Source organism: Eschrichtius robustus, chromosome 9, assembly GCF_028021215.1.
Source record: "Eschrichtius robustus isolate mEscRob2 chromosome 9, mEscRob2.pri, whole genome shotgun sequence".
Taxonomy (NCBI): Eukaryota; Metazoa; Chordata; class Mammalia; order Artiodactyla; family Eschrichtiidae; genus Eschrichtius; species Eschrichtius robustus.
The window spans coordinates 26,901,143-26,926,972 of NC_090832.1; the positions used below are offsets into that span (position 1 = coordinate 26,901,143).

The following is a 25,830-nucleotide window of genomic DNA, read 5'->3' on the forward strand; positions in this document are numbered from 1 at the left end:
TGTGCAGGGCAAGAACGGATAGTACTTGGTTTGGTACCAGTATGATATCCAAACATGGCTAAATTCTCATCAGTGATTCAATTATAGCTTGATCGACCATAAGTTTAACTATACCTGCTACATTCCCACAAGCTTGCTTTGTTCACAAGCTTGCTTTGTCCATTCATACATTTATTCAATAAATATTAATGGAATTATAGGCACTTACCCTGGTGCAGGGGATATGGCAGTGAAGAAAATAAGGAGCTTACTTTCTAGTGGAAGAGAGAGAGAATGTATGCTCCAATAATCTTGTTCTTCTCTTTGTAATAACCACCACAATTTCAGTGTTTATGTGTTTGTGGATACATAATGGCTAAAACATAGTCAAGTAAGGGGCAGTGTGGAGGCAAGGGTAGAGTGTGAGAAGGTAGGGGAGTATCGGCTTTAATTTACAGAACAATCAGAATTCAGAACTAAATGCTTTAGCCACAGGGGCTTCCCTGGTGGCACAGTGGTTAGGTATCCACCTGCCAATGCAGGGGACACAGGTTCAAGCCCTGGCCCGGGAAGATCTCACATGCCGCGAAGCAACTAAGCCCGTGCGCCACAACCACTGAGCCTGCGCTCTAGAGCTTGCATGCAACAACTACTGAGCCCGCGTGCCACAACTACTGAAGCCCATGTGCCTAGAGCCTGTGCTCCGCAACAAGAGAAGCCACTGCAATGAGAAGCCCTCGCACCACAACAAAGAGTAGCCCCCGCTCGCCGCAACCAGAGAAAGCCCACGTGCAGCAACGAAGACCCAACGCAGCCAAAAATAAAAATAAATAATAAATAAATTTATTTAAAAAAATAAATAAATGCTTTAGCCACAAACTTTTCAATCTGTTTCCTTTACAGGGAAAGCGGCAGACATTTCTGCTCTAGAGAAAAAGGGAAGGAAATGCACAGTGCCAGGAGCCAAAAGTGTAGTTTGTGCTGTACACCCAGTCTCTGTTCTTATTACAACATAGTTTTAATTTCTTAAATTATTTTATTTGGCCTTTATTTAACTTCCTCTAGGACATGTTGAATGTGGCCTACAAAATGCAGCTTTGCTCCTGAGCGGCACTTCTCTTTACACTTGATCCTGGATTTACCCACCCCATAGCCCACACTGGTTTTTTATGGTTTTAAAAACTCACCAGAGGATATAGTGGGGACCAACGTATACTTGGATATTCTCTGGCCATTAGGCATTAGATGTTTACCAAGGGAATTGGCACTGTTCATTTCCCTTCTGTGTGACTATATAAGATTTATTTATTGGATTTTTAAATTATTTTACTGATCTTCCTCTTACCTCTCTGTGATCCTCCCTTCCCCCAGCTTTATTCAGGCTAATCCTCTTTTATCCTTCAGGTCCTAACGTAATTGTAACCGCCTAAAGAAAGAATTTCCTTAAAACTTAGACTAAGTTCCTGTTTATGCTCCTGTAAATCCATGACTCTCCTTGATAATAGTTATAAGTTCAGTACTTATAATAGCTTGATTAACACCTGCTTAATCCCTCAGTAAACTGTAAGCTCCATTAGGGCAGGGGCCATGTTCTGTCTTGCTCAGGTCTACACCTCAGTGTGTAGCAGTGTTGGATACACACAGTGGCACTCAATAATATTTAGTGAATTAATAAATATCTTTAGTCTCCAAGCGACTAGCACGGTGCCGCCAATGGATGCTGATTGTGAAGCTCTGCCCAGGACTAGGAGATTTAGCTCCGGCCTCGCCCTGCTGCTGGGAGTGCTACTGGCAGACACCCTAGGCTGCCAGCACTCTTTGGAGAATGCCTTACTTAAAGAAACAGGCAACCCCAAATCATGTCCCCTCTCTGGGTGGTTTGTATCCAGTGACTAATCAATGCTGGGAGTTGAAGGTCCAGCCACTCGTGCCAATTCAAAGATACCTCTAGAAGGCCATCCCGGCTCCAAGGGGTCAGCTGAAGGCTTTGTTAGGATGGCATTATACATCATCTTCTCCTGCTCAATCCTGTTCCCTCCACCTCCCTTTCACAGGAATCGATCCCAAGAGCATACAAGAGCATGTCTCGCACATCAATCTCCCCCAGGAGTCTACTTCATGGGTAACCCAACCTGTGATGTCTGCTACGAAGATATTTACTGAACTAAACTGAATATTATGTTCAATTGATTTGAATGTTATGCTCCATAAACTCCTAAACAGCAACGATCATTTCTTACTTATCCTTGCATCCTTGCAATGATTAGAAGGTGACTTTTATATAGTGAGTGCTATGATCTGAATGTTTGTGTGCCTCCAAAATTCGTATGTTGAAATTCTAACTCCCAAAGGTGATGATATTAGGTGGTGTGGCCTCTGGGAGGTGCTTGAATCATGAGGGTGGAACCCTCATGAATGGGATTAGTGCTTTATAAAAGAGAGATCCTTCCTTCTTCTGTCATGCCAGGAAACAACTAGAAGCTTGCTAGCCAGAAGAGTAGCCCTCACTCGACCATGCTGGCACTCTGATCTTGGACTTCTAGTCTCCAGACTGTGAGAAATACAATTCCGTTGTCTATAAGCTACTGAGTTTGTGGTATTTTGTTACAGCAACCCAAACAGACTAAGACAGTGGACATCACAAATACATGAAACAAAATATTTCCCAAAACTTAGTCTAGTTGAGTTAAAGCCTTACTATGCAAAGTGTGGCCTTAGAGCCAGTGGCATTGGCATTCTTTGTGTATTTTGCTACAAATGCAGACTCTGAAGGCCCAACCTGAATCAGAACAACTAAATCCAAACTGCATTTCAACAAGAACCCAGGTGGTTCACATTGATTTTCAGAAATACTGAGCTAAGGGATTTATTCATATATGTAAAATTAATATTTATTCATATGAATAAATGAATATTTATTCATATAAATAAATTAATATAAATAAATCCTCTCTAGTTTGTACAGCATCTTCATAAGGTTTTTCTCTAAAATTTTTACTTAATGCTAGTGTAATCATGCCTTCTTTCATCCAACAAATACTAAATGAGTGCCAAAGACTTCAGCCCTACAAAGCTTACATTCTAGAAAGGGGAGAAAAATAAAATCAATATGCATATCATAGAGTGTGAGGGAAGGTAAGTGCCGCGAAATAAACAGTAGGGCAGTGTAAAGAGGACGGGAAGATGGGTTGCAATTTCAAATTTTTGCAGAAGGCCATGATAAGCAGAGACTTGAAGCAGGTGCGGTAGTTAGCCATGTGCACACCTGAGCACAAGCCTGGAGTGTTCTAGTAAAGGCAGAGGCCAATGCGGCTCGAGTGGAATAGGTGAGATGATGCAGAGTAATATGAGATGTGGTCAGAGAGGAAAGATCTCATGATGAGAGGCTGCTTAATAAATCGCTATTTGATATTTAATTGCTGTAAAGGTAATGCAAGCTATTTTTCCTCCAAGAATAAAGTAGTTCTTGGCAGAGCCAATTCTATTTGGGCTGTGCAAGTTTGCACAAACCATTTCACCCGCGAAACTTCGGGTTCCTCAGCTACAAATGCAGGGATTAGAGAAGGCATGTAAGGGCTCCTTCTGCCCTAAAATCTAAGTTCCCAGACGCATTGATGCCAAAGTCTTATATAAGATAAAGTAAGCATTGTGGCTGGGTTGTGGCCTAGGGCAAAGTTCTGCAAGTCCAGAACACTGCAAGAAGAGGAAGATGCATCACGGAACGTCGTGGAAACCTGAAAGAACATGACCTTTGGACCCAAGTTACTCACAAACCTGCGAGCCAAGGTCGCGAGCACAGACTGTCGTGCCCCTAACGCCGAGCTTCCAAAGAGGCCGCCTTCCCATTGTAGTCCTCCTCCCCTCCCAGGCTCCGCTCCCCAGGGCACCTCCGCCACCCCGCGCGTGCTAACTACCACGCGCAGGCCTGCCTCCGCGCCCCGCCTCCGCGCCCCGGCCCCGCCTCCGCGCCCCGGCCCCGCCTCCGCGCCCGGCCCCGCCTCCGCGCCCCGGCCCCGCCTCCGCGCCCCGGCCCCGCCTCCCCCGCTCTGGCCCCGCCTCTCGTCCAGGCTGGCGTCCCAGTCCTGGTCGCGGCTTCGCTGTCCGCGCCCCACTTTCCCGTCCACGCTCCGCCTCCCGCTGGCGGGATGGTCTGCGGTGGAGGAAATGACGCAAGGCCTAGGCCCGAGCGCCGCGCCTGGGGCTGCCCGCAGTTCTGGGCAGCACCCGAGTCGGTCCGGAGCAGCATGGCTCTCTTCCTTTTCCTCGTCCTTATCGTGCAGGCCGGAAGCTGGGCTGAGATGGGCGCCGCGGATCAGAAGCTGTCCTCGGGTATTGTTGCTCGCGGCAGCGCCGCGACCGGGTGGGGACGGGAGGGGAGGGAGGGAACCCCACCGGCCAGGAACCCTCCCGCCCGCGGAGGAGCCGCGCCCGCATTTGTCCTCGACGCCCGCATTTGTCGTTGACGCCCGGTGGCTTCGGGTCCTAAGGGGGCGGCCGCCGGGAAGGCGACGCAGGGTTTCCGCGGTTTGCAGCCTTCACTTCCCTTTCTCTGGCCCCTTACGTGGTTACCAAAACAACAAAACACGTTCTCTTAATTAATTTTTAAATAAGTGAGTGTCCTGGTCAGCAGTTGTACACTGTGGCCACAGCTCATGACTTAAATATTCGTAAGGTAGGCCCCGAATCCTTAGAAGTTCTTTCGCCAGCTGAGAATTATGAAAAGGCAGTAAACTGCTTCTTACGTGTAAATCTGGAAGTGGTCCAGTGCGTGCACTCACGAGCCCATTTGTCAGACAGTAGGTCTCTCCGCATAGCCTAGTTCCTCGTTTATCTCCGCCTGCTTTTTGAGATTTTCCAGGAAACATGATGAGAACATGTTTTTCCTAAAGCTAGGTATAATGATAATTAAGAGCTCCAGTGAAATCAGTAGTTTTTCTGCAAAAGGGATAAACCTAGATTATCAGAAAACCGGACAGTCTTGAGTGTCTTCTCTGTGCAGGCAGTTAGCAGCTGCCTGGAAGGAGTCAGGGAGACCCAGCCTCCTTTACCCTTGGCAAACTCTGGGTCTGCACCTCTGTGTTATGACTTCCTCAGTGACATTTGTTAGATGTGCTCCATTCATATCCAGCTCTCCTTTGGCTTGCCGTTTAGAAGTCAAGCAAACAAATAGTTAAGTCATTCCTTGAAAAAGAAATTGTGCCAGGTGTTGGGAATACAAAAATGGGAGTTATGCCTTCAAGGATCGTGATTTTATAGCTAACAGTTATCAGGCACTGTTGTAAGTTCTTATCACACCATTTCCCAAAAGTCCTATAAAGTAGGTGCTGTTGTATCTCCAAATATGGCTGAGAAACTGAGGCACAGAGAGGTCTAACCAAGTTGCTGCTATTCACTGGGGAGCTTGGCAGTTGGGTTCCAGAGTCCAAGTTCTTAACTCTGCACTCTGCCATTACCTGGGGCAAGTTAGTCATCCGCAAGGGCAGCTGCAGTCCTTTGTGATAAGAGCTTGAACTTACATATAGTTTACTGGAAAGCAGGATATGGGCGTCTGGCTCTGAGCAGGGGACTCAGGAAAGGCTTCACAAAGAAGATGACCCCGGAGTTGGAACTGGAGGTGCAGAGAGACTTGTGTGTGCAGAGGAAGGGCTGTGAAACAGCAGGTTGAACTAGTGGAATAACTTAAGCATTTTATTGTACAGTACGTGTGTGAGGATATAAGGGGAGAAAGGGTATGTGGAGAGGTAGGAACCAATTAATGAAGTGCCTTGTCATGTGTAACAGCAAAGGACAGAAACACAGCTTTGGCTCACTTAGACAAAAAGAGGAATTTATTGGCTCAGAGAATCCAAGTGAGAGTTAAACAGAAAGGTACAGATGCCAGCTGGGCCTCAGGAAGATGAACCAGGAACTCAAAAGTGCCCAGACCCTCCATTTCTTACTACTGACTCTGAGTGTTGGCAGTCTTCTCGACTTGGCAGGAATCATGGATGTTGACAGCTTTTGGGTTTTGACATCTTGCAGCTTCCTCCACCGTAACCAGATCCTGGAAGAAGGCTCTGATTTGCCTAGCTTGGGGCAGACGCCAGCTTGCATGGGAAGCATATTGTTACAGGTGGTGGCAGTAGGAGACTTCCCAGAAGAAGAGCAATAATGTTCCTGAAAGAAGTACAGGTGCTTAGCCAGCAAACTAACAGGCTCACTCTCCCTTGCTCAAGTCAGTGGGCAGCCATGGGGTTATTTTAAGGAGATAAATGATTTCATGCAGGATCAGATAGGCCATTTAGAAAGACCATTCATCTTACCGAATAGTTTGGCGGTAGACTCAAAGGAGGGAGGTCACTTAGGAGCCTGCTGCTTAAGTCTGGGAGGAGACCATGGGAAGAGGCAGTTTAAATGGAGAAGAAGAAATTAGAAGACAGAGTCAGCATAACTTGGTGATTCACTGGATGTGGGAAGAGAGGAAGAGGGTGACTGAAGTTCCTGGCTAGGGCAGAGCATTAAACCAAGTGCACGGCCCTTCCTTCTGAGTACAGAGCCCTCCTGAGCATGGGGCCCCTCGTGAGTACACAGTTCGTATGTCCTTGAAGCCGGCCCTGGGAGTAGGATTGCCTGCCTTCCCCCCACAGGAAGATCTTCTGTGACTTCTGTACTCCAGCATTTTATAAACACAGGTGTCAGCTACCTTCTTCCAGTTTGTTCTTCCACCCTGGGTATTATCTGAAGAGCATATGCTTTAGCACAGGGGCGGGGCTCTTAACTCACCTTCTCCACTTGGTTATCAACTCTTCATTCTCCAACTTTAGGTAATGCTCTGGGTGTGTTGAAATTTTTCATTATTTTCTTTGGAATCTATATGTTTTCCAGAGATTCAAAATACTTAAATCAGTGCATTTCAATTATATTTATTGAAGAGGGTATTAATAATAGTTTTTTCATTTTATTCTGATTCATGATTTGTATGGATTTTTGAAAGATCCACCTTTTGGTTCTATATAAAAGAAACCCTAAAGAATTGAAGAGAAAAATAACCCCTTTAAAGAGCTGTCTTATACAGTTTGGCAGCAATAGTGCAATTGTTGTATGAGCTAAATGGATAATTTATGGTTCCATTTTAATTGGACGAAGAATCAGAATGAACGATGAACCAGAATTAAATGAGTTCCTGACAAGAAGAAATGAGTTTACTTGTAATTTTCTTATTAAGGGAGTGTATTTTAGATTATCCCAATACTATTCAATAGATATCCATTTCAATCATGTCCATTCTAAATAAATAATTTAATACATTGTTCAGATTTTGCAGTGCCATCATGTGATTGTGATGGTATGATAAATCAGGCAAAATTACTTGAAGCAAATGCTTGTGATGTCATCAGAAAACAATTATCTCCAGTTCCTATTATATATGGAGCTTATTTTCCCCAATTTTTATTAAACTATCATAGAAATGATGCTTAAGCAGCTTTTGTTAATTAAAACCAACAAAACTTTCCACATTGTCAAGTCTTTAAGTAGCTTCTCTAAGCCTTTTTTCTCTTTTTGGTAAATATTACCTCCCGCCTAGGATGGTTTTGGTGCTTAACTGAGATAATGCATAACAAAGTTGAGCTCGTAGCTTGTCGTGTAGTAAAGTTTAATATATGTTGGTGACTATCATTCAATTATGTGCATCATTATTTTCACAAATATATTTTTAAATATTAAATTGTTTTAGTTATGAATGAGAAATTGTGTCAGCTTTTAAAAAAAGAAACTCATCCAGATCAATATGAGAAATTTAAAGTAAGCTCAGCAGCTAACTCCTTCCACCTATTTCCTGTTCTTCATAGACTGAAAAGGCCTCTTTAGTTTTTTCAGTTCCTAAACTATTTCTCAACTTAGAATGCATTAGTCCAAAAGGGAATTAGTCTTGAGAAATGACTTCTCTCGGGGACTAGGCGGATCTGGTTCAATTAGAATTTATTGGCCTGCCAAGCAAACCCAGCTAATGAAACTGAATAAACAGGAACAATAATAGAACCCTGCATTTCAGATCAGAAAAGTGGCTGGGAAGAAATTTTTTGGATAAGCCCTAACTTGGTGATTTGAGTGAAAGATCTGGGGGGATTTTAGTTAATTACGGGTTCAGTGTAAGCCACTATTTGATATGCCCATCTCTTTAAAAAAAAAGAAAGGAGGAAAAGTATTTCATTCACATCAGTTGCATTACTTCTGGACCCCACATTTGAAGAAAGAGAGAGTGAGTGGTAAAACGTGAAGACAGTCAGGAGGAAGAGAAGACTGCAGGGATACTAGGGGTGTTGACCCGGCTAAGGAGCTATCATATGGAAGGTGAAATAGTCCTGAAATATTTTAGATGTCCTCACTTGAACCCTTAGTTCTGGTACTCTTTTTCTGAAGGTACAAGGAAATAACAGAAGGAAGTAGAAAAAGGACCGTTTTTCCATTAGTTTCACAAAGTGATGGATATGATTCATTTCAAAGCCCCAAAATATTGATATGTTTCAGTTTTAAAACTTTTATGAATGCTTGAAACACCATGTGCAAGAATTCTTACATGTCTTTATTCATCTTAAATCTAGAGGACGCTGCTACTTGCTAAGAGAAAAAGTTGGAAAGCATTAAGAAAAAGTTATCTTATCAGCACTATAAAACCATTCAGTAGATAGATCATGATCATAAATATATCTGAAAAAAATGCCAAAGTCCGGATTTGATGTTTTTCACTTTTTCTGCCTGGATTTCTCATGCCATTTCTCATTTTGCAGTGTAAGAAGAGACCTTTGTGAAAACGTCCATGGCCCCTCATCTTTAACCCGAGGAAGTTGTTAGCTCTTTTCTCTGAGAGTTGCTTATTCAGTAAAGGGTCTGGGTGCTTTAATGTAGAGCGTTTGTTTTTGAGTTGTAGTGTCAGATGACCTAGAATCCTCCAAAACGATTTAATTACTGGCCCGTGTATCCTTACTTCTTTATGCTTCTCAGTTTGTCCTTCCCATAGAGAGGTTGGTGAGCAGATAGTCACATGGTGTCTACAGAGTACAGAGCTCTGTTTGGCCTTATATGTACACATCTTTTATTTAGTCTTCGAATGCTATTGTGTAAAAATCGGTGAACTACTGTGGCTGTGCCTCTTCCAGTAGAGGCACAGATACTTTTGGTGGTTATGGGATGGAGCACAGGAGGCAGCCCATGCTTCTGTCACCGTCCATGCAGAGGAAACCTGGAAATGTCTGTAGCTGTTTGCTTACCCTTCTGCTGCCTTCCCCGGTAATTATTACAGAGCTGTTCTGGCTGCTGCTTTGGGGGCTTCCGTGACATCTCCATTGCCGCATCCAGCAGCACTGCTTCACCACTTGCTGATCTTCATATGTCTTTTCTGTTCTCTACCTTGGTCTTTTTTCATATTTATCACCAGGAAGCAGTTAGTTGTAACCAGAAGTCTCCTTTTTGTCTGCATTGTGCATAAAACGTTATGAAGAGTGATTCTTCTTTCCTTTGTTTGGTTTTGTTTAATTCTCAGCTGCTAGTTCCTAGAGGAGTTCTGGGAAGCAGATCTTCAAAGAGCTAAAGTGTACTCTGGGTAGGATGCAGATATAATGCTCCAAATAGCTCTGAACCCATTTCCAAAAACAACATGTGTTACAGAAAACTGTCGGCATTTTTAAGAGATAGGGAAATCTGCAAGCTTATTCTACTTCATGAAATACTCTAGTAGGATCTTTTCTTTAACTGCACACTCTCTTGCTATTTCTACATACGTTTTTATTGACATACGGTAAATTTTTTATGAATAGAAGTTTGCTGTAAGCCTCAATTATTTATCTGAATATGTAGCCATGTAAACTTTAGGTTATAAAATTCTGAAACTTAAGAAAACGAGTTACTCATGTCAATTTATCATGAGATTTTAGCAAAGATGACAAAGGCAGATGTTTAATAACCGCATGGTTTCTCTTCTGGTAGCGTTAAAACCACAGGTTACATCCTTTGGTGTCAATATTCAAAAGTTTCTCCTATAATCTAGTAGTAATTTCTATTTGCTGGTTCCATTGAAACCTCTTCTACCACCTGTCTTGATTGCTTTGGAAGCTGTGGTTTAAGTCCTTATCCTAGTCTAACCATGTCAAGCTTTCACTTAAATTATGGGAAATATCACCTGACTCACACGAAAAACTAATCTAATGTAGCACAAGTCTACTGCTGTTTGTATTTTATAATGTATGATTCAGTAACCTCTTAAATTTAAATGCACTTTATTTGATATTCTAGAATACAGATTGATTTCTGTATGCCTTTTCCTCAAATGCAGAAATTAATCTCAGATTGAGTACATACAGCTAAAATGTCATTCCTGTTGGGAATAATTTTTTTAAAGGGGGCTTAAAAGGAAGTGAAGAACTTCACTGGAAATGAGAAAGAGGATCCTTGTTACACAGTAGCAGGAAGCTTAGCAACACCATCACCTTCAGTAGCAGGGAAAGCAGGAAATGTGCCTGGTGAGCCCAGTGGCCTAGTGAAGGAGGTTTCCAAGCAGATTGAAGGTGCCATGTGGTTTCTTCTTGTTTCTTGTAAAATATAAGATTAGAGAGAGTAATCAAGGGAAGGACTGTTAAACAAAAAGAAACCAGGACCTGATGGTTTGTAAATTCTCAGCCACGAGAGAAGCAAAAGATGCTAAAATTAAGAAATGGCTTCTGAGGGAAGTTCTGATTCATTATGAGTTTGCTTAACATCAGGTACCTCTCTTTTTTATCTAGTTGCAAAATTATATTTGTATGTGTGATTATTATTTGATATCAATGTTGAATTGAACCTGGAGGGGGGTGCCTTAATTTCCTCCTCAACCATAGAATGTAAGCTGTTTGAGATGGTTGTTTCTGAAGTTGGGGTGCGAACACACCATAGGAAAAGGAACCCTGTTAAGGAGGCCTTAGTCTACCCTGCTGTGTATGGCCATGGGAACTCCACCAAAACCAGGGCTAAATCTGGCAAGACCAGTGCTTCCTGACTCACCTGCAAGGAAATTGCTTAGAGAACGAAAGATGATAAGTACCAGCAGCCATCAACAGTATTCCAGAAAGAAAGAGTAAGTAGAAAAATGGTAGATGTCTGATCACTGGCTGCAGATCAAAGGGCATGTTGTACCTACTGAGTACTTGAATCTGAGACATCCTTCCAGCTTCATAATCTCAACCTTTAGGCACAAATTGTTTTGCTGCTTTGGTGAGTCATATGGAAGTTAGACATTTCAACAGTAACCAAAGCTATTCGCTGAGCGGGAAACATAAAATGTACTGGTTTATCAAAAAAATTCTGTTTTATTTAATTTATCTATTTATTTATTTTTTTTATTGAAGTATAATTTACAATATTATATTAGCTTCAAGTGTATAGCATAGTGATTCAGTATTTTTATAGATTATACTCCATTTAAAGTTATTATAGAATATTGGCTATATTCCTTGTGTTGTACAGTATACTCTTGTAGCTTATTTATTTTAGACATAGTTTATGCCTCTTAATCCCCTACTCCTATCTTGCCCCCCCCCCCACTGGTAATCACTGATTTGTTCTCTATATCTGTGAGCCTGTTTCTGTTTTGTTACAGTCTGCCATTTGTTCTTAGATTGCACATACAAGTGATAACATATAGTATTTGTCTTTCTCTGACTCATTTCACTAATACCGTCTAGGTCCATCCATGTTGTTGCAAATGGCAAAATTTCATTCGTTCTTTTTATGACTGAGTGGTATTCCATTGTGTATATATACACCATATCTTCTTTATCCATTTATCCATTGATGGGCACGTGAGTTACTTCCGTATCGTGGCTATTGTAAATAATGCTGCTATGAACATTGGGGTGCATGTATCTTTTCAAGTTAGTGTTTTCGTTTTCTTCAGATATATACCGAGGAGTGGAATTGTTGGGTCATATGGTAGCTCTATTTTTAGTTTTTTGAGGAACCTTCTTACTGTTCTCCACAGTGGCTGCACCCATTTACATTCCCACCAACAGTGCAAGAGGCTTCCCTTTTCTGCACACCCTCTGCAGCATTTATTGTTTATAGATTTTTTGATGATGGCCATTCTGACTGGTGTGAGATGATTTCTTACTGCATTCTGTTTTTAAATTAGTTTTTCCTCCTAAATGAAAAAGATTCCTAAAATTATGATAAAGCAGGGTTTCTCAGTGTTTGGCACTGATGGCATTTTGGACTGCCAAAGTGTGGAAAGCTATCCTGTGCATTATCGGGTATCAGCAGCATCCCTAGTCTCTATCCTTTAGAGGCCGGTAGCACCCCACCACTAACAGCCAGTTAGGAGAACCAAAAATGTCTCCAACAGTGCCAGCTGTCCATGGGGGACAAAATCACCCCTTGTGGAAAACCACTGATGTAAAGGAAAAAATAATCAGAAAAAAGGGAAAAAATGGCAGTAGAATCTAATTGTCCTTTAGTCCATATAACTCTTGATCCATGTTCTGCTTTGAAACGATAATACAGGTGCTAAATAGTTGTAAATTAAGGCAATGTACCAGTTCGGGTTCAAATATTGGAATTTTTATTTTGGGAAAAAATATAGTGGGTGTTTTCTTCAACAGTAAGCAAATATCCTATGTGTGTGAAATTAACACCTCGCTTGACAGGTGAGGAATTCTGAAGTAACTCTTTAGTAGTATAGCAAGGAAAGAACCCAGATTTCTTAATAGCCAACCCAGGGAATATTTTTCTTATTAGAGCAGTCTACTAGGTGTAAACATAAGTGATCATCATTATCATCTGGGATACTTTAAAAAAGTATAAACTTTTGGCTGTCTTTGAATTTTTTAGGATGGTAAGTTATGTTTGGAAGCCACTGCACCTGACCACATTGCTATTCATTTATTTATTTTAGTTGTATAAGCACATCATGTTTAGTGGAGGTTTCCAGATAGATAGGATTGAATAAGCTTAAATTTCGGGTCATATTGCTAACTCTGTCTATACCTTCATGTTCATTCATGAAGAAGGGAAGGAAAGGAGGGAAAGAAAGGGAGAGAGAGAGGAAGGGAGGAGATGTGTGTGTGTTCAGTGTTTTAAGGGGTGGTGAACAGTAACCTTTTACACTGAGCAGGGGAAAAAAATAGCTGCTTTTAGTAACTAGATTATGGTCATTGTAGTGTTTGATTACAAGATGTTAAAATGACTTCTGCCTATTCTCTTGTGTAACACTTTCATGTCTTATCAACAAACATTTTCTAAATTGGTTTAAAAGAGCAAAAGCAGGAAGAAATACAGGGTATGTTTTGAAAAAAGCCCTGCACACCTCAGAGAGCAAAATGGTGATGAAACTGGAATGCTTGATGGCTCCGTCAGGCAATTGTTAGGCATCTATTGCTGTGCTAGAGAAAAGGTAGTAAAAGTGTGTAATAGTACTGGCTGGAGGGTTGAGAGCCCAGGTAGTATTTTAAGTGAAATTGACCATCCCTCTTGTAGCCAGTTCCTCTCTAGACATTGAATACAGTCTGTGGTATCAAATATAGAAAATTCTAGTGATTAAATGAATTGAGGATTATTATTGCAACAGGCAGTGCAGTTATTTATAAAAACTCCTCAAACATTCTAGGAATTTATTGCTCATACTATATTTGTGTTCCCCTTGCATTACAGTGTTGTTTCGGTAATTTAAAATGAATCCAAACACTTCTATACATTTTTAAATAAAATTAATTTTTAGAAATACCTTAATTTAAATAAATTTATTACCTATTCTGGTGAATTCTTTTCTTCAAGTACATATTTGGCTAATTTGGCTTCTTATATTGAGGTTTTCTAATGTTAATGTTAGCTTCTTACATCCATCCATCTTACAGTGCCGACACCAACCAATCTTAGAATTGAGGCCTATAACTTGAATACTGTTCTATTTTGGGATTACCCAATTATGCCGCGGAGCCCTGTGTTTACCGTACAGGTGATGACCTATAGGTGAGTGTCACTCTTTTATCTTTTTCATTCTGTTTTTGCCCAGGTCCTTTCACGTTTCATGACTTGTTTCCTTCCATCATTGTTCCTTCCCATGTGGCAGTGCTTCCTGAACTGCTTATAGACTTCCAGAAGTAATAAGGATGCAAATTAGTTCTTTTCAGAATACTTCCTGCCATTTAGTTCTTCTTCCTGTCAGAATTGACGTGGGGGAGTATCACTAACTTCTGACATTTTAAGGCATGACAAATAAAGGTTACAGTTCTGTATTAAAAACAGGGAAGTCCTCTTACTTCCTATAGTGTATGTACTGTCGAATAGAAAGAAAAATTTCAAAAAGTTTTTTGACAAGTGTTAGGAGTGATTGTAATATGTTGGATTCTGTAATTAAGTAATGACTCAATGAAATCGATTTGTTTAAAGAACAGATTTTTAAAAATTACATGTGGAATGTGGTTTGTACAGGTCTTATTTTGAATTGAGCCTCTTCATTGTAAATGAATTTACTATAGACCTTCTAACCAAAGAGTAAAGGTTCCCTACTTTGTCTAGCTTCTCCATCCTATTCTTATTCAGCTCTTTCTACCAGCTCCATGCTATGAATGAAAAGCAAAGCACAGACAGAGATGGTTCAAGTTTATGTATTAACAATGAAAGTTACCTTTGTGCTTCTTTGTTCTCCTTCATTTTAGGGACGGGCAGTGGATTGATGCCTGCAATACCTCCCACCATTCTTGTAATATCTTTTCCATAATTGATGATCCTTCAAGCCCTCTCTGGGCTAGAGTTAAAGCTAGGCTTGGACAAGAGGAGTCAGTCTATGCACAGTCAAGAGAGTTTATTTTATGCAAAGAAGGTGAGTGGAATGTATACATGTCTAAATTTTAATCTTATGCATGTCCTCTGTACATATTTGCTTTTATAAGCAGTTGCTAAAAATTATCAGAATGCCCCAGAAACATTTGGAGGAATTTAGGGAGTTCCTCTCTTCTCTTCTCCCAGGCCCCACAAAATAGGGCTAAGAGGCTCCCCTCACTTTGCCCCTTCTAAGCTGTGACACTTCCACCCCATGCAAGTGTGGGTCTGGACTCTGCACCCCTTCCCCTCTCTGTCCTCTGTCACTCCTCCCTTAGTCGCGTTCACTGAGGACTGTGAGAGCTGCTCTCCGTCTTCCCCTCTGCCTTAAGTCCTCAAGGCCTGCGGGAATTTTAATACCAATTTAATACATTAAAAATTTTAGAGTTCCATAATCGCCTTCATCCTAGTTCAGCTTCAGCCCCCACCTTGGTTCTGCTCCTTCTTTTTGGATCGTGCCTACTTTGTCTCTTCTACAGTCCCCTCCTCTACTTGCCCTTGAAGTAGTTTTCTTCCCCAGAGTCCATGCTTTTGTCACCTGATAATTATACCCTCTATATGTCAGATTTTTCCCGCACAGATTTATCAAGGGCATACTATGTGCCAGAAAGTATGCTAGTTCCTGAGGATACATTGGTGAGTAAAAACAGACCTGCCTGGCGCACAGTAGGTGTGCAATGAATACGTGAAGAATAGATAAATGGTTCACCTACAAGGTTCCAGACATCAAAGACATATAGTAAATATTTGTGGAATCAGTGAATATCTAGTTCTGATTTTCATAATAAAAATTGAATGTATTTAGCAAACTTTTATAGAGCCTTCATTCCGGATATCCATAGGCATTGGAAATACAAAGAGTTTCAGTGAAGATTCAAAGATAACTAAAATGCCTTTTCTGAAACGTTTTTTAGAGAACATTTTCTGTTTTCTGTTTAATGTTTTTTAATCTACAGAAGCAAAGATAAAGGAAAAATAACTTCATAGAGCTTCTATTATGTCAAGGCTTTTTACCAAGATTCACTAAGGACAGTTAAAATATCTTCTAGATATCTGTGGAGTGATTTAAATGTGGTCCTGCTTTAGAACAACAAGAACAAAAAGAGTAGGTTGATTGATTGAGTTTTGGTAGTGATACGTAATACACTGAATTTCCAAGGCTGGTACAAATTCTACTCCTTTTTTGTCCCCTCAGGGAAAATTGGACCACCTAAACTGGGTATCAGAAAGAAGGAAGACCAAATCATTGTTGATATATTTCACCCTTTAATTACGGTAAATGAAAACGAACCAGAAGCCATATATGATGATGAAAATACTTGTTATACATTCACGTACAATGTGTTTGTGAGAATAAATGGAAGTGAGGTATGTTTCTATTTCATCTTTTTCAAAATGGAAATTTTTCTGTTGCTAGCATAAGTTGTTTCTATATGTGGTGTAATGAAAGTGGAATGTTCATGAATATTCAGGCAAGACTCATGGATCATAAGTTTTACTAAGAAAAAAGAAATATATGAACGCTGCTGAAGGGAATCAGTACTGGCGGTAATCTTTAACACTGGCCATGTGAAAACATTTTAAGTTTTTCTTTGCCTCTTTTAACAGCATGGTCCTAATCTAGGATATTAACCTGTGTTTTTCCATTTCTCCACTGGTAAGATGAGGATAGTTTTAATCTTTTCTTCCTCATCGGTAGTTATGTAGTGATGTGAAATAATATGAAGCTCTAATTGGAATCTTTGTTTTTGAAAGAAAACACTAACAGTACTACTGTGGGATAGGATTACATTCTAGCACTGGTGTCCAGACGACACTTTGACTAGACTTTTTCTGTTCCAACCATTCTCCACAGCACTGCCATTCCTTTATTTAACAATATTTGTTAAGCACATGCCCGGTGCCTTCTAGGCACCAGGAGATAGCAGTGAACAGTACAGACAAAAAAACTCCAGTGGTAAGTACTGTGGAGAACAACAAAGCAGAGAAGAGGGCTGGGCAGTAGTGATTTTCAGCAGGGTGGCCAGGCCTCACTGGGAAGTGTTAACTGGAGCCAGGGCTGGAGGAGGTTAGGAGGTGAACTCTGTGGATGTATGTGGGAAGAGGGCATCAGGCAGAGCCTGGCAATAGCGCCCAGGCATGTGAAGGGAGCAGCAGGGCTGGCTAGAGTGCGGGGGCAGATGAGGTTGGAGAGTTCACTGGGTGCCACTTCTCTAACGGCTTTGGAGGGATTTGACTCTTATTCTCAGTGAGACATTGTGCCTCTGGAAAGATTTAAGCAGAAAAATGACATCTGATTTAGGTTTTAAAACATCACTTTGGTTGCTAGCTGAGATGTCTTTCTAAAGTGCAAATCTGACCATATTACTTCACTGCTTAAAACTCTTTAACAAATCCCCATCAGCTACAAAATAATATCTAAATCCTCTTCCATGGCATGGCCTGCAAGGCCTTCATGATTTGGCCTCTTGCATCATTTCCAGCTACCTGTCTCCCCATTCCTTGCACCTTCATTTTCATTTGTGCTTTGGTGAACTGCTTGTTGTTCTTAGTTTCCTGCAGGTACACTGCTCTTTCACAGAATGCCCTTCTCCACCTTTTCTACTTTGGAAAATTTCTGCTCATTCTTCAGTATTCAGCTGGCATATCATCTCTCCTTCGAAATCTTTTCTGACAAGGTGGACTGTTTCCTCTTCTCTGGTCTGGTTATTCCTTGTTCCATAGAGTGGTCCTCTTGGAGTACTTGTTACTCTCTTACATTTCTTTCTTATCTCTCTTCCACACTCTATCGTAAGTTATTTGAGGTCAGGCACCACTGCCCTACCTTTGTGTTCTCAGGCCCTAGCACACTGATCTGTGCACTGTGGCTGGTTGAATTGAATGATCAACTCCCAGAGATTGCTTCAATCCCTTCTGTGTATCACTGCCAAGAGATACAGCCTTTGCATAATACCTATGTTGTTCTTACCATGAGATGCTTTTCTCTCTCACCAGCTAAGTTTCTAGCACTAGAGGAACAGGACTAATGAACATTTGTTGGTTTGACAACTAAGAGTTTTAAATTCATAATCTCTATTTTAATTTTTAAATTTATTATCTCTATAAAGAACATTTTAATGGATATATAGCACCATGCCATGTTGAAGTAACAAATTGACTTATTGTTTGATATCAACACTATTTTCAGACATGTTCAACATTCATCATATTGAATGATTGATTTTTTTTCTTTCCAAATTAAAAGGAGTCATGCATTTTCATTGTTTTTTTTTTCCTCTTTCCAGACCACAGATAAAATGTACATAAAGAAAGAAGATGATTGTAACGAGACTCAGTGCTTCTTAAGTATTCCTGTGTCCTCGCTGAACTCTGAGTACTGTGTTTCCGCAGAAGGAGTCTCAGAAATGTGGGCTGTTACAACTGAGAAGTCGGAAGAACTTTGTATTACCGTTTTTGATAATAACAGCACAGGAGGTAAGTTCTTGCCATTTTTTCCTAAATATAGGGAGTGATCACTAAAATAGGGTAATGTAAAAAGAGGCAGTTTGTAATTTCAATAAATCTCTGCTCTTTTAAAAAATACTCAGTAGTTCCATTCTTCAGAGAAGTTCAAAATTAAAAATAAGGCCATTTTTCAGGCATTAAGAGATACAAAGCAACCAATTTAGAAAGCCATGTGATGACCTTTTGACCCAGGAAAGAAAAAATATAACAAAAACATAAAACCATGTGCATAAATGTCTGCATTTCAGGATTATGCATAATGATATATATAACAAGTTGTTATATATATATACTTGTTATAACAAGTTGTTATATATCCATTAAAATGTTCTTTATGAGGACAGTAAGTTTAAAAACTAAAAGCAGCAATGTTCATTGACTAAAATTGTGGCATATGTGAACTGGACAAGCACTGGAAATTAACATCCAAAAATAAATATAGATAGCTTTAAATGTGGATTGTAGGTCAATTGTATAACACATTTTAAAATCATTATTTTTATTTTATTATTTCTTGTGTGTGTGAGGGGGATACATATGATAGAACTTCAGAACTGGCATTCTCATTTGGCAGGTACCTTAACAAAAATTTGGACTTTTTTTTCCATGGTATGAAATTTAAATGTTCATTATAGATAATTTATGAAATATAAAAAGCCAGAAGGAAACAAAATGATCTGTAGTTCTAAATTACAGACACTCAGTTGCTCACAGTTTGGTGGTTTTTTCCCATCCTGTTTTTTCTTTTGCTCTGTAGCCTTGATCATATTATGTAGTATATGTAACTTTTGTATACTGCTCTAAGCATATGCTATAAATATTTTTCCGTGTTATTTTACATACTTTATTAATATTATTTTTAATATCTCTAGAACATTTTATTATGAAGATCATATTTATTTAATGTTCCTCAATTTTTGGACTTTTGATTACTTGTAGATTTTTCTCTATGATAAATCATGCTTTGGTGATGGTCTTTGGGTGTATATATAATTTTTTTGATTGCTCAGATGTTTTTAGAACATATTTTCTAGGTTAAAAAAGTGTACAAAAAATAACACAGTACAAATTTCTTTTTGAAGAATGGAAATCTAGGCTGAAGAATCAGACCAAACACCTAAAATTAATACTAAAAACTTTTAGGCCATTATATGAGGGTTTCAAATAGGTGACTTAAAATAATGCAGTGCGTTTAATACCAGTTTGTGTTATACTATTTGGAGTAAGAAAATCCTAATTCATGCATAAAATTTGAAATAATGCAAATGCCCCAGATTTATTTAAAAAAAAAAATCCTGAGTTACAAACTGGGCTGATATTGTGTCCACATGATGGCACCATCGTGGCTCATAAGCAGCATTCTCTACCTGCCTGCTCAGTGCTTCTAAGCAACGTGCCAGTGTTGCTTATGGGGTTATTTTATCTTTTCCTATTGTAATAATTTTTTTCACCTCCTGTAACAGGTGTGATAGAGGCATTTATTTGAGTAACTTCCAGAGTCATTATTAGAATAGAAATTAAAGGTAATAAAATGCTATGAAGGAGGGCAAACACCACCACAATATGTAGAGTACTGTTAATTTGTTTTGTTTGTTTGTTTGTTTTTGGATTTGTTTGGTTTTTTTTTTTTGGGCCGTACCACACGGCATATGGGATCTTAGTTCCCCGACCAGGGATCGAACCCGCGCCTCACCCCTCTGCAGTGGAAGCACGGAGTCTTAACCACTGGGCCACCAGGGAAGTCCCGAGTACTGTTAATTTGGAAGAGAGGACTATGGAAAAACAAATATTGAAAATTGTGCTGTGAAAATAAAAAGCAGCATTAGAGAAAAATATACAACCGTGATTATAGATGTTTGTGCTCTGAAACGGATCGTCCCAATTTTATATTATTCGTTGTATCTGGTTTTCATTCAGTGGGAATTTATTCCTGTTCAACTTTCCTGTGTGCGTGTGTGTGTGTGTGTGTGTGTGTGTGTGTGTATACACATCTGTGTATTTTTATAAGTTTTTGTAATCTTTAACAATTTAAGAATTCAGAAGGGTGGGACTAAATTATTTTAAGAGTTAGAGACATTGCCAGAATTTATTTCTAAAGAGATATATTTAAATTTTTTTTCTTTTGCCTCTTCAACTGAGAGAAAAGTGTAACTCTAGAAACACTCTGTATTTGGGGCTGTAAGGAAATTGTTATGAAAAAGTTATTTTAGCCACATCATATCATGACAGTGTAGTCACAGAAAGTTTAGAATCTCAAAGCTGGGAAAGAATCATGTTGGTATCCAGGACAGGTACGTAATTTTTTACTCATCTCTCCTGACTTCTGTGTCAGTGTTCTTTAAAACTCTGACCATTTAATTACCTGATATGTAAATCTGTTAAAGAATAGCACTAAGACTTTCTAACTATTTGATGGATATAGCAGTGTTCCATTGTAATTCTAATTTGTGATTTTTCCCTTTTCTTAGATCCTGTTTGGATTCCAATTGTTGCTGCTTTACTACTCTTTCTAGTACTTGCCCTGGTAGCTGTATGTTGTCTCGTTAAGAAGATGAATCCATTTAAGAGAGAAAACATCATGTTACCCAAATCCTTGGTAATATATTTAAATATTTTTTCTTTAATTATATACAGTTGGCCCTTGAACAACACAGATTTGAACTGTGTGGGTCCACTTATAGTTGAATTTTTTTCAATGAATATTCTGGAAATTTTTTTGAGATTTGTGAGAATTTGAAAAAACTCTCAGACAAACCACATAGCCGAGAAATACTGAAAAAAATTAAGAAAAAGGTATGTTATGAATGTATAAAATAGATGTGGATATGAATATAATATGCAGAATATGTGTGAATTGACCATTTATGTTATCGGTAAGGCTTCTGGCCAACAGCAGGCTATTAGTAGTTAAGTTTTTGGAGAGTCAAAAGTCATATGTGGATTTTTTGACTCCATAGGCGCTCAGTGCCCTTAACCCTTGTATTGCTCAAGGGTCAAATGTACACTAAAATGTTAATTTGAAATTTTTGATAATTCTTAAAATTTGTTTTTTAAAGTAGAATGATGTTCAGCAGCATGTCACCTATCATAAATAACTCAATCTTCCACACATCCAAAACAACATATTTTTTACTATGCACTATGCTTTCTTATGCATGGGGCAGAGGCATAGTGAGACAGTGCTAAGGAGCTTAAAGTCTAGTGGGAAAAAAAGATAAGTATTCAGTGGTTGTCCGGTGTGGTAGGTTCAAAGATAGACGTTTATATACGTGCCAGTGAGGGGACTTCTTTTCTTCTGCCTTTGCAGGGTAGGGTTAGTCATGGCTTTTCCAGAGGTAGTGATGCCTGAACAGTCTTGAGGGACAGATAGGAGTTTACCCAGATACTAAGGGACAGTGTGTGCTAAGGCCCAGTGTCAGGAAAGCGTGGCTTTTGAAAATCTGCAAATACAGAAACTCTTCATGGTGGTTAGAGGGTAGAAGGAAAGATGACCCAACAGTGAGTCTAAACAAGAAGTGTGACATTTTAATGCCTAACATTTAAAAGTCTTTGTCTGATGAAAAGAACATTTAAAAGTATCAGAATGATAACTATTTAAATCAAATATGACAGGCAAAATATCTGTGATATGCAAAGGGCATATTTAAATTTGTTATGGAAACATTATCTTTAAGTAGAGGGGTTAAGAACTATCAATAGTTAGTAGACAATTCACCTATGAATTATAATATTCTTACTACTGGTAGTTATCACAAACCAACCTTGCAGTATGCTATGTTACACCCACTAGAGAAGGAAAAATAAACCTGAATATCCATTAGTACCTTGTAATAAAACTGGTATATGCTGGCAAAAAGTAATTGTAGCCCCGAGGGGAAGGTAAGCATACAGTGGGTGTACAGAGTAGTAGCATCCTAAGCATGCCACACTCTTAGATTTAGTAATATTCCTCTCTTAAGAATTAATTCTTAAGATAATTTCATAAATAAAAAGATGTATAGAAATATTCACTTCAGCATGTTCTATAAATGGTGAAAATTGGAACACCTTAATACTTGGTATTAGAGAAATTATTTAACCATCAGTGTAAAATTACTGAGCCCATGAAGATTAGAATTATGAAGACAAATGGTGAAATACTACGTAAAATAAGTAACTGTGCTCCCATTACAAATGTAACGTGCATACATGTCGAAGGTAGTATACAAAAAGCAACATATGTTGGTGAGATAGTGACTTTCTAAAAATTCTAAAATATTGTTTTTAATCTTAATATATTTCCATTAAAAAGAAAGAAAAGGCAACTATCAGATTCTATTACACTATTATCCTAAATATGCCATTCAGTTGTATATATAGTTAACCATTACCATTAGACCATTTTTCTTTTGAGGATGAGCACTTATGTTTAATAAATTATCATTTTTAATCACTGATTTCTCTTCCCCTAGCTGTCTGTGGTAAAAAGTGCCTCTTCAGAGACAAAATCTGAATCAAAATATATATCGCCCATCACCTACCAACCAATTGCCATAGAAAATGAGCAGCTCTCTCCGGGGACAATTTCAAGCGTCTGTACTGAGGACAATCCAGGAAAAGCAGAACATGGAGAAGATCTTTCTAGTGAAACAGAAGTGGTGATCACTGAAGAAGATATTTCGGACTTGGCCCCTGGCAGCTCTCTGACCCCAGTAAAGGGAGAAAATTCTATCCATGCAAGCAGTAACCAGTCTGAAACCTGCAGCATCACTTTAAATGCGTACCACTCCAGAAATGGTTCTGATAGTGGCCTTGTGGTATCGGACAACTGCCCTGACTCAGAATTTCCCCCAAGTAATAAAACTGAAATAAAGACAGAAGGACAAGAGTCCATAACGCTGAGAAACACTACCACCTCCTTTGGTTATGACAAACCCCATGTGTTAGTGGATCTGCTTGTAGATGAAGGTGGTAAAGAGTCCTTGATTGGTTATAGACCTACAGCAGATTCCAAAGAGTTTTCGTAAGATCAACCAAGGTCACCAACTTGGAAGGATCTGCTTTTCCTGAACAGTTTTTCTGCTTTGATTTCATGAAAAGGTCATGATTTCAGAAATTGTGTCGTCTCGATATTAATCAAATGGAATGTCATGGTTTGGATAAAAGCGTAAAGAGCCTGTTTGACACTGTCACTTTTGGTCGGAAAACTGCAGAGTCTTTAAAAAAAAACAAAAACCACTGTCACATGTGAACCTTTCCATCTAGATTTGTGAACAGTAACACTGAACGGTCTCTAATAACCCTGCTTCCTGTAATGGTAGGTGTTACCCCCAGGGTCCTTTGTAACCACTTCAAGAGACAAAATGGATTTTTTCCTTTCTGTGCCTCAGCATGGTATTTGTTTTTGGAAGTTTATGTATATAGTCTTTTCTAATACTTTCAGAAAAAACAGGAATGCTTTTCAAAATTGTACTTGAATTGAAATCAATAGTGTTAATAGAGTGTGTAAATAAAAACATGTATATATTTTTTATGGAACATTGCATTTAAGGATTTTTATAATAAAGTAACTTCAAAGTTCATTTTTGTATTCATTTATTCAGAGTTAACTAGAATATTTTTTATTCATTTGCTTCTTTCCATCCATTAATGTTATAGAATCATTTTCTAATTATTCATCTCTAATCTTTAAAATAGTCCTAAGAATAGCCTAGTCTTTAAAAATGGTCCTTTTATATCTGTATCTTAATATTTAGCAATCAGTGTGCAGAACACACAAGCTGTGTGTCCCAAGCTGTTTGGGGGGAAAAGCAGAGATTTAGCTGTAGAGGGTGTAGAGTGAGAAGTCTCTAGCATAAAGATGGTGGTCAGACCACAGGAGTGGCTGAGGAAGAGCTAAGTAGCACGTGGCGTGGAGCGAGAATCCCCAACCAGAGGCAAACCAAGAGTTTATATACCACATAAAAGTTCCTGGGAATTACTAAGAGGATAGGAATTTTAAGACTCAAATGAATTAACTGACTAAAAAAAAATGTTAAATACAAATTACGTGAGTAAATGGAAACAATATCTCTCCTCATTTAAAAGTGCAAATTGAAACGAGTTGCTGGTTTATTAGTGGGAAAAAAGTACTAGTATACTCATTTGGGGGACAGTGTCTTATGAATTGCTTTTTAAACTGATATAAGAGTACACATAACATCCCATAAAAATCCATATCCTTTACAGAATCTAATCTCTATTGTAGGAAAATTATAAAATATAAATTTTTAAGGCAAATGAAAAATGTAGACGTTAGAATGGGAAAAAGCAAAAATATGAAAATAATGGATATAGCCAAGGATAAGGTGATAGTTAACCACTCTTCATAAGAATGGTAATAGGTATTACCACCAAATGTAAACAGAGTACCTGTTCTTTTTACCCTAGCTAATTCTGATAACAATCTTTTTCATTGCTCCCAGTCTTTATAGAAAAAATACTTTAATGCCTTCATTTGCATTTCTTTCATAATTAGTAAAGTTGGGCATATTTTATATATTAGGCGTTTATACTTCTGTGACGACTAAAGTCCTTTGTCCATTTCTTTCTGGGCTGTGTACATCTTTTTTTATTGACTGTATCCTTTGTCTGCCATGAGTTACACATTTATTTCATAATTTCTTGCCTTTCACCCAAGTCTTACTACGTAGATGTTTAAAACGTTTATAAAGTCAAATTCATTTTTCCTTTCATTCTTAAGAAAACTCCCTTTCCCAAGAAGGTAAAAATTTTCACCCATGTTTTCTTCTATTTGGGAGTCATTGTTTGTTTCATTTCTACTTTTAATTCTTTAATCCGTCTAGTTTCTTTTTTTTTCATATAAGGCATGAGATAGGGATTCAGCTTTATTATCTTGGTTTCTAGGGCTGCCATAATAATTACCACAAACTTGGGTGGCTTAAAACAACGGAAGTTTATTCCCTCACATTTTGGAGACCGGGCCAAGTTCTGTCTGACAGCTCCCTGGAAAGGTCCTTTCTTGCCTCTTACCAGCTTCTGGGGGTTGCTGGCAACACTTGGCATTCCTTGACTTGTAGATGCATTGTTCTAATCTCTGCCTCTCTTAGCACATTCTTCCCTATGTGTCTCTGTGTCCAAGTCTCTCTTTATGAAAACACTAGCCATTGGATTAGGGCCCACTCTAATCCAGTAAAACCTCATTTTAATTTGATTAGATCTGCAAATAGGTTATTTCCACACAAGATCACAATCATAATTACGAAGGGTTACGACTTAACATATCTTTTTAGGACACACAATTCAACTCATCATCTATTTTCCCCTTATAAATTACTCAGTTGTCCCAACACTACTTATTAAAACATCCAACTTTTCTGTGCTGATTTCAAATGTCAGATTTGTCATATGCTGATTCTCAGTATTCCTGGGACTGTTCATTGTTTTGTATCCATACCACACTGTTTTAATTCTTACAGCTTTCTACTGGGGTTGTTTTACCTTGTGAGCCCCTCCATAATACTTTTGGTCAGTGTTCACTGCTCA

The 25,830-nt window shown here is 38.9% G+C and overlaps 1 protein-coding gene across 1 annotated transcript; it reads left to right on the plus strand.

Annotated features, from left to right (window-relative positions):
* Nucleotides 1-4,130: 4,130 nt before the first annotated feature.
* IFNGR1 (interferon gamma receptor 1) lies at nucleotides 4,131-23,867 on the plus strand. Its single transcript, XM_068551147.1, has 7 exons — nucleotides 4,131-4,308; nucleotides 13,836-13,950; nucleotides 14,640-14,803; nucleotides 15,998-16,170; nucleotides 18,087-18,276; nucleotides 20,775-20,902; nucleotides 22,758-23,867. The coding sequence occupies exons 1-7, from the start codon at nucleotides 4,224-4,226 to the stop codon at nucleotides 23,310-23,312; spliced, it is 1,410 nt and encodes a 469-aa protein (XP_068407248.1). The 5' UTR covers nucleotides 4,131-4,223; the 3' UTR covers nucleotides 23,313-23,867.
* Nucleotides 23,868-25,830: the final 1,963 nt, after the last annotated feature.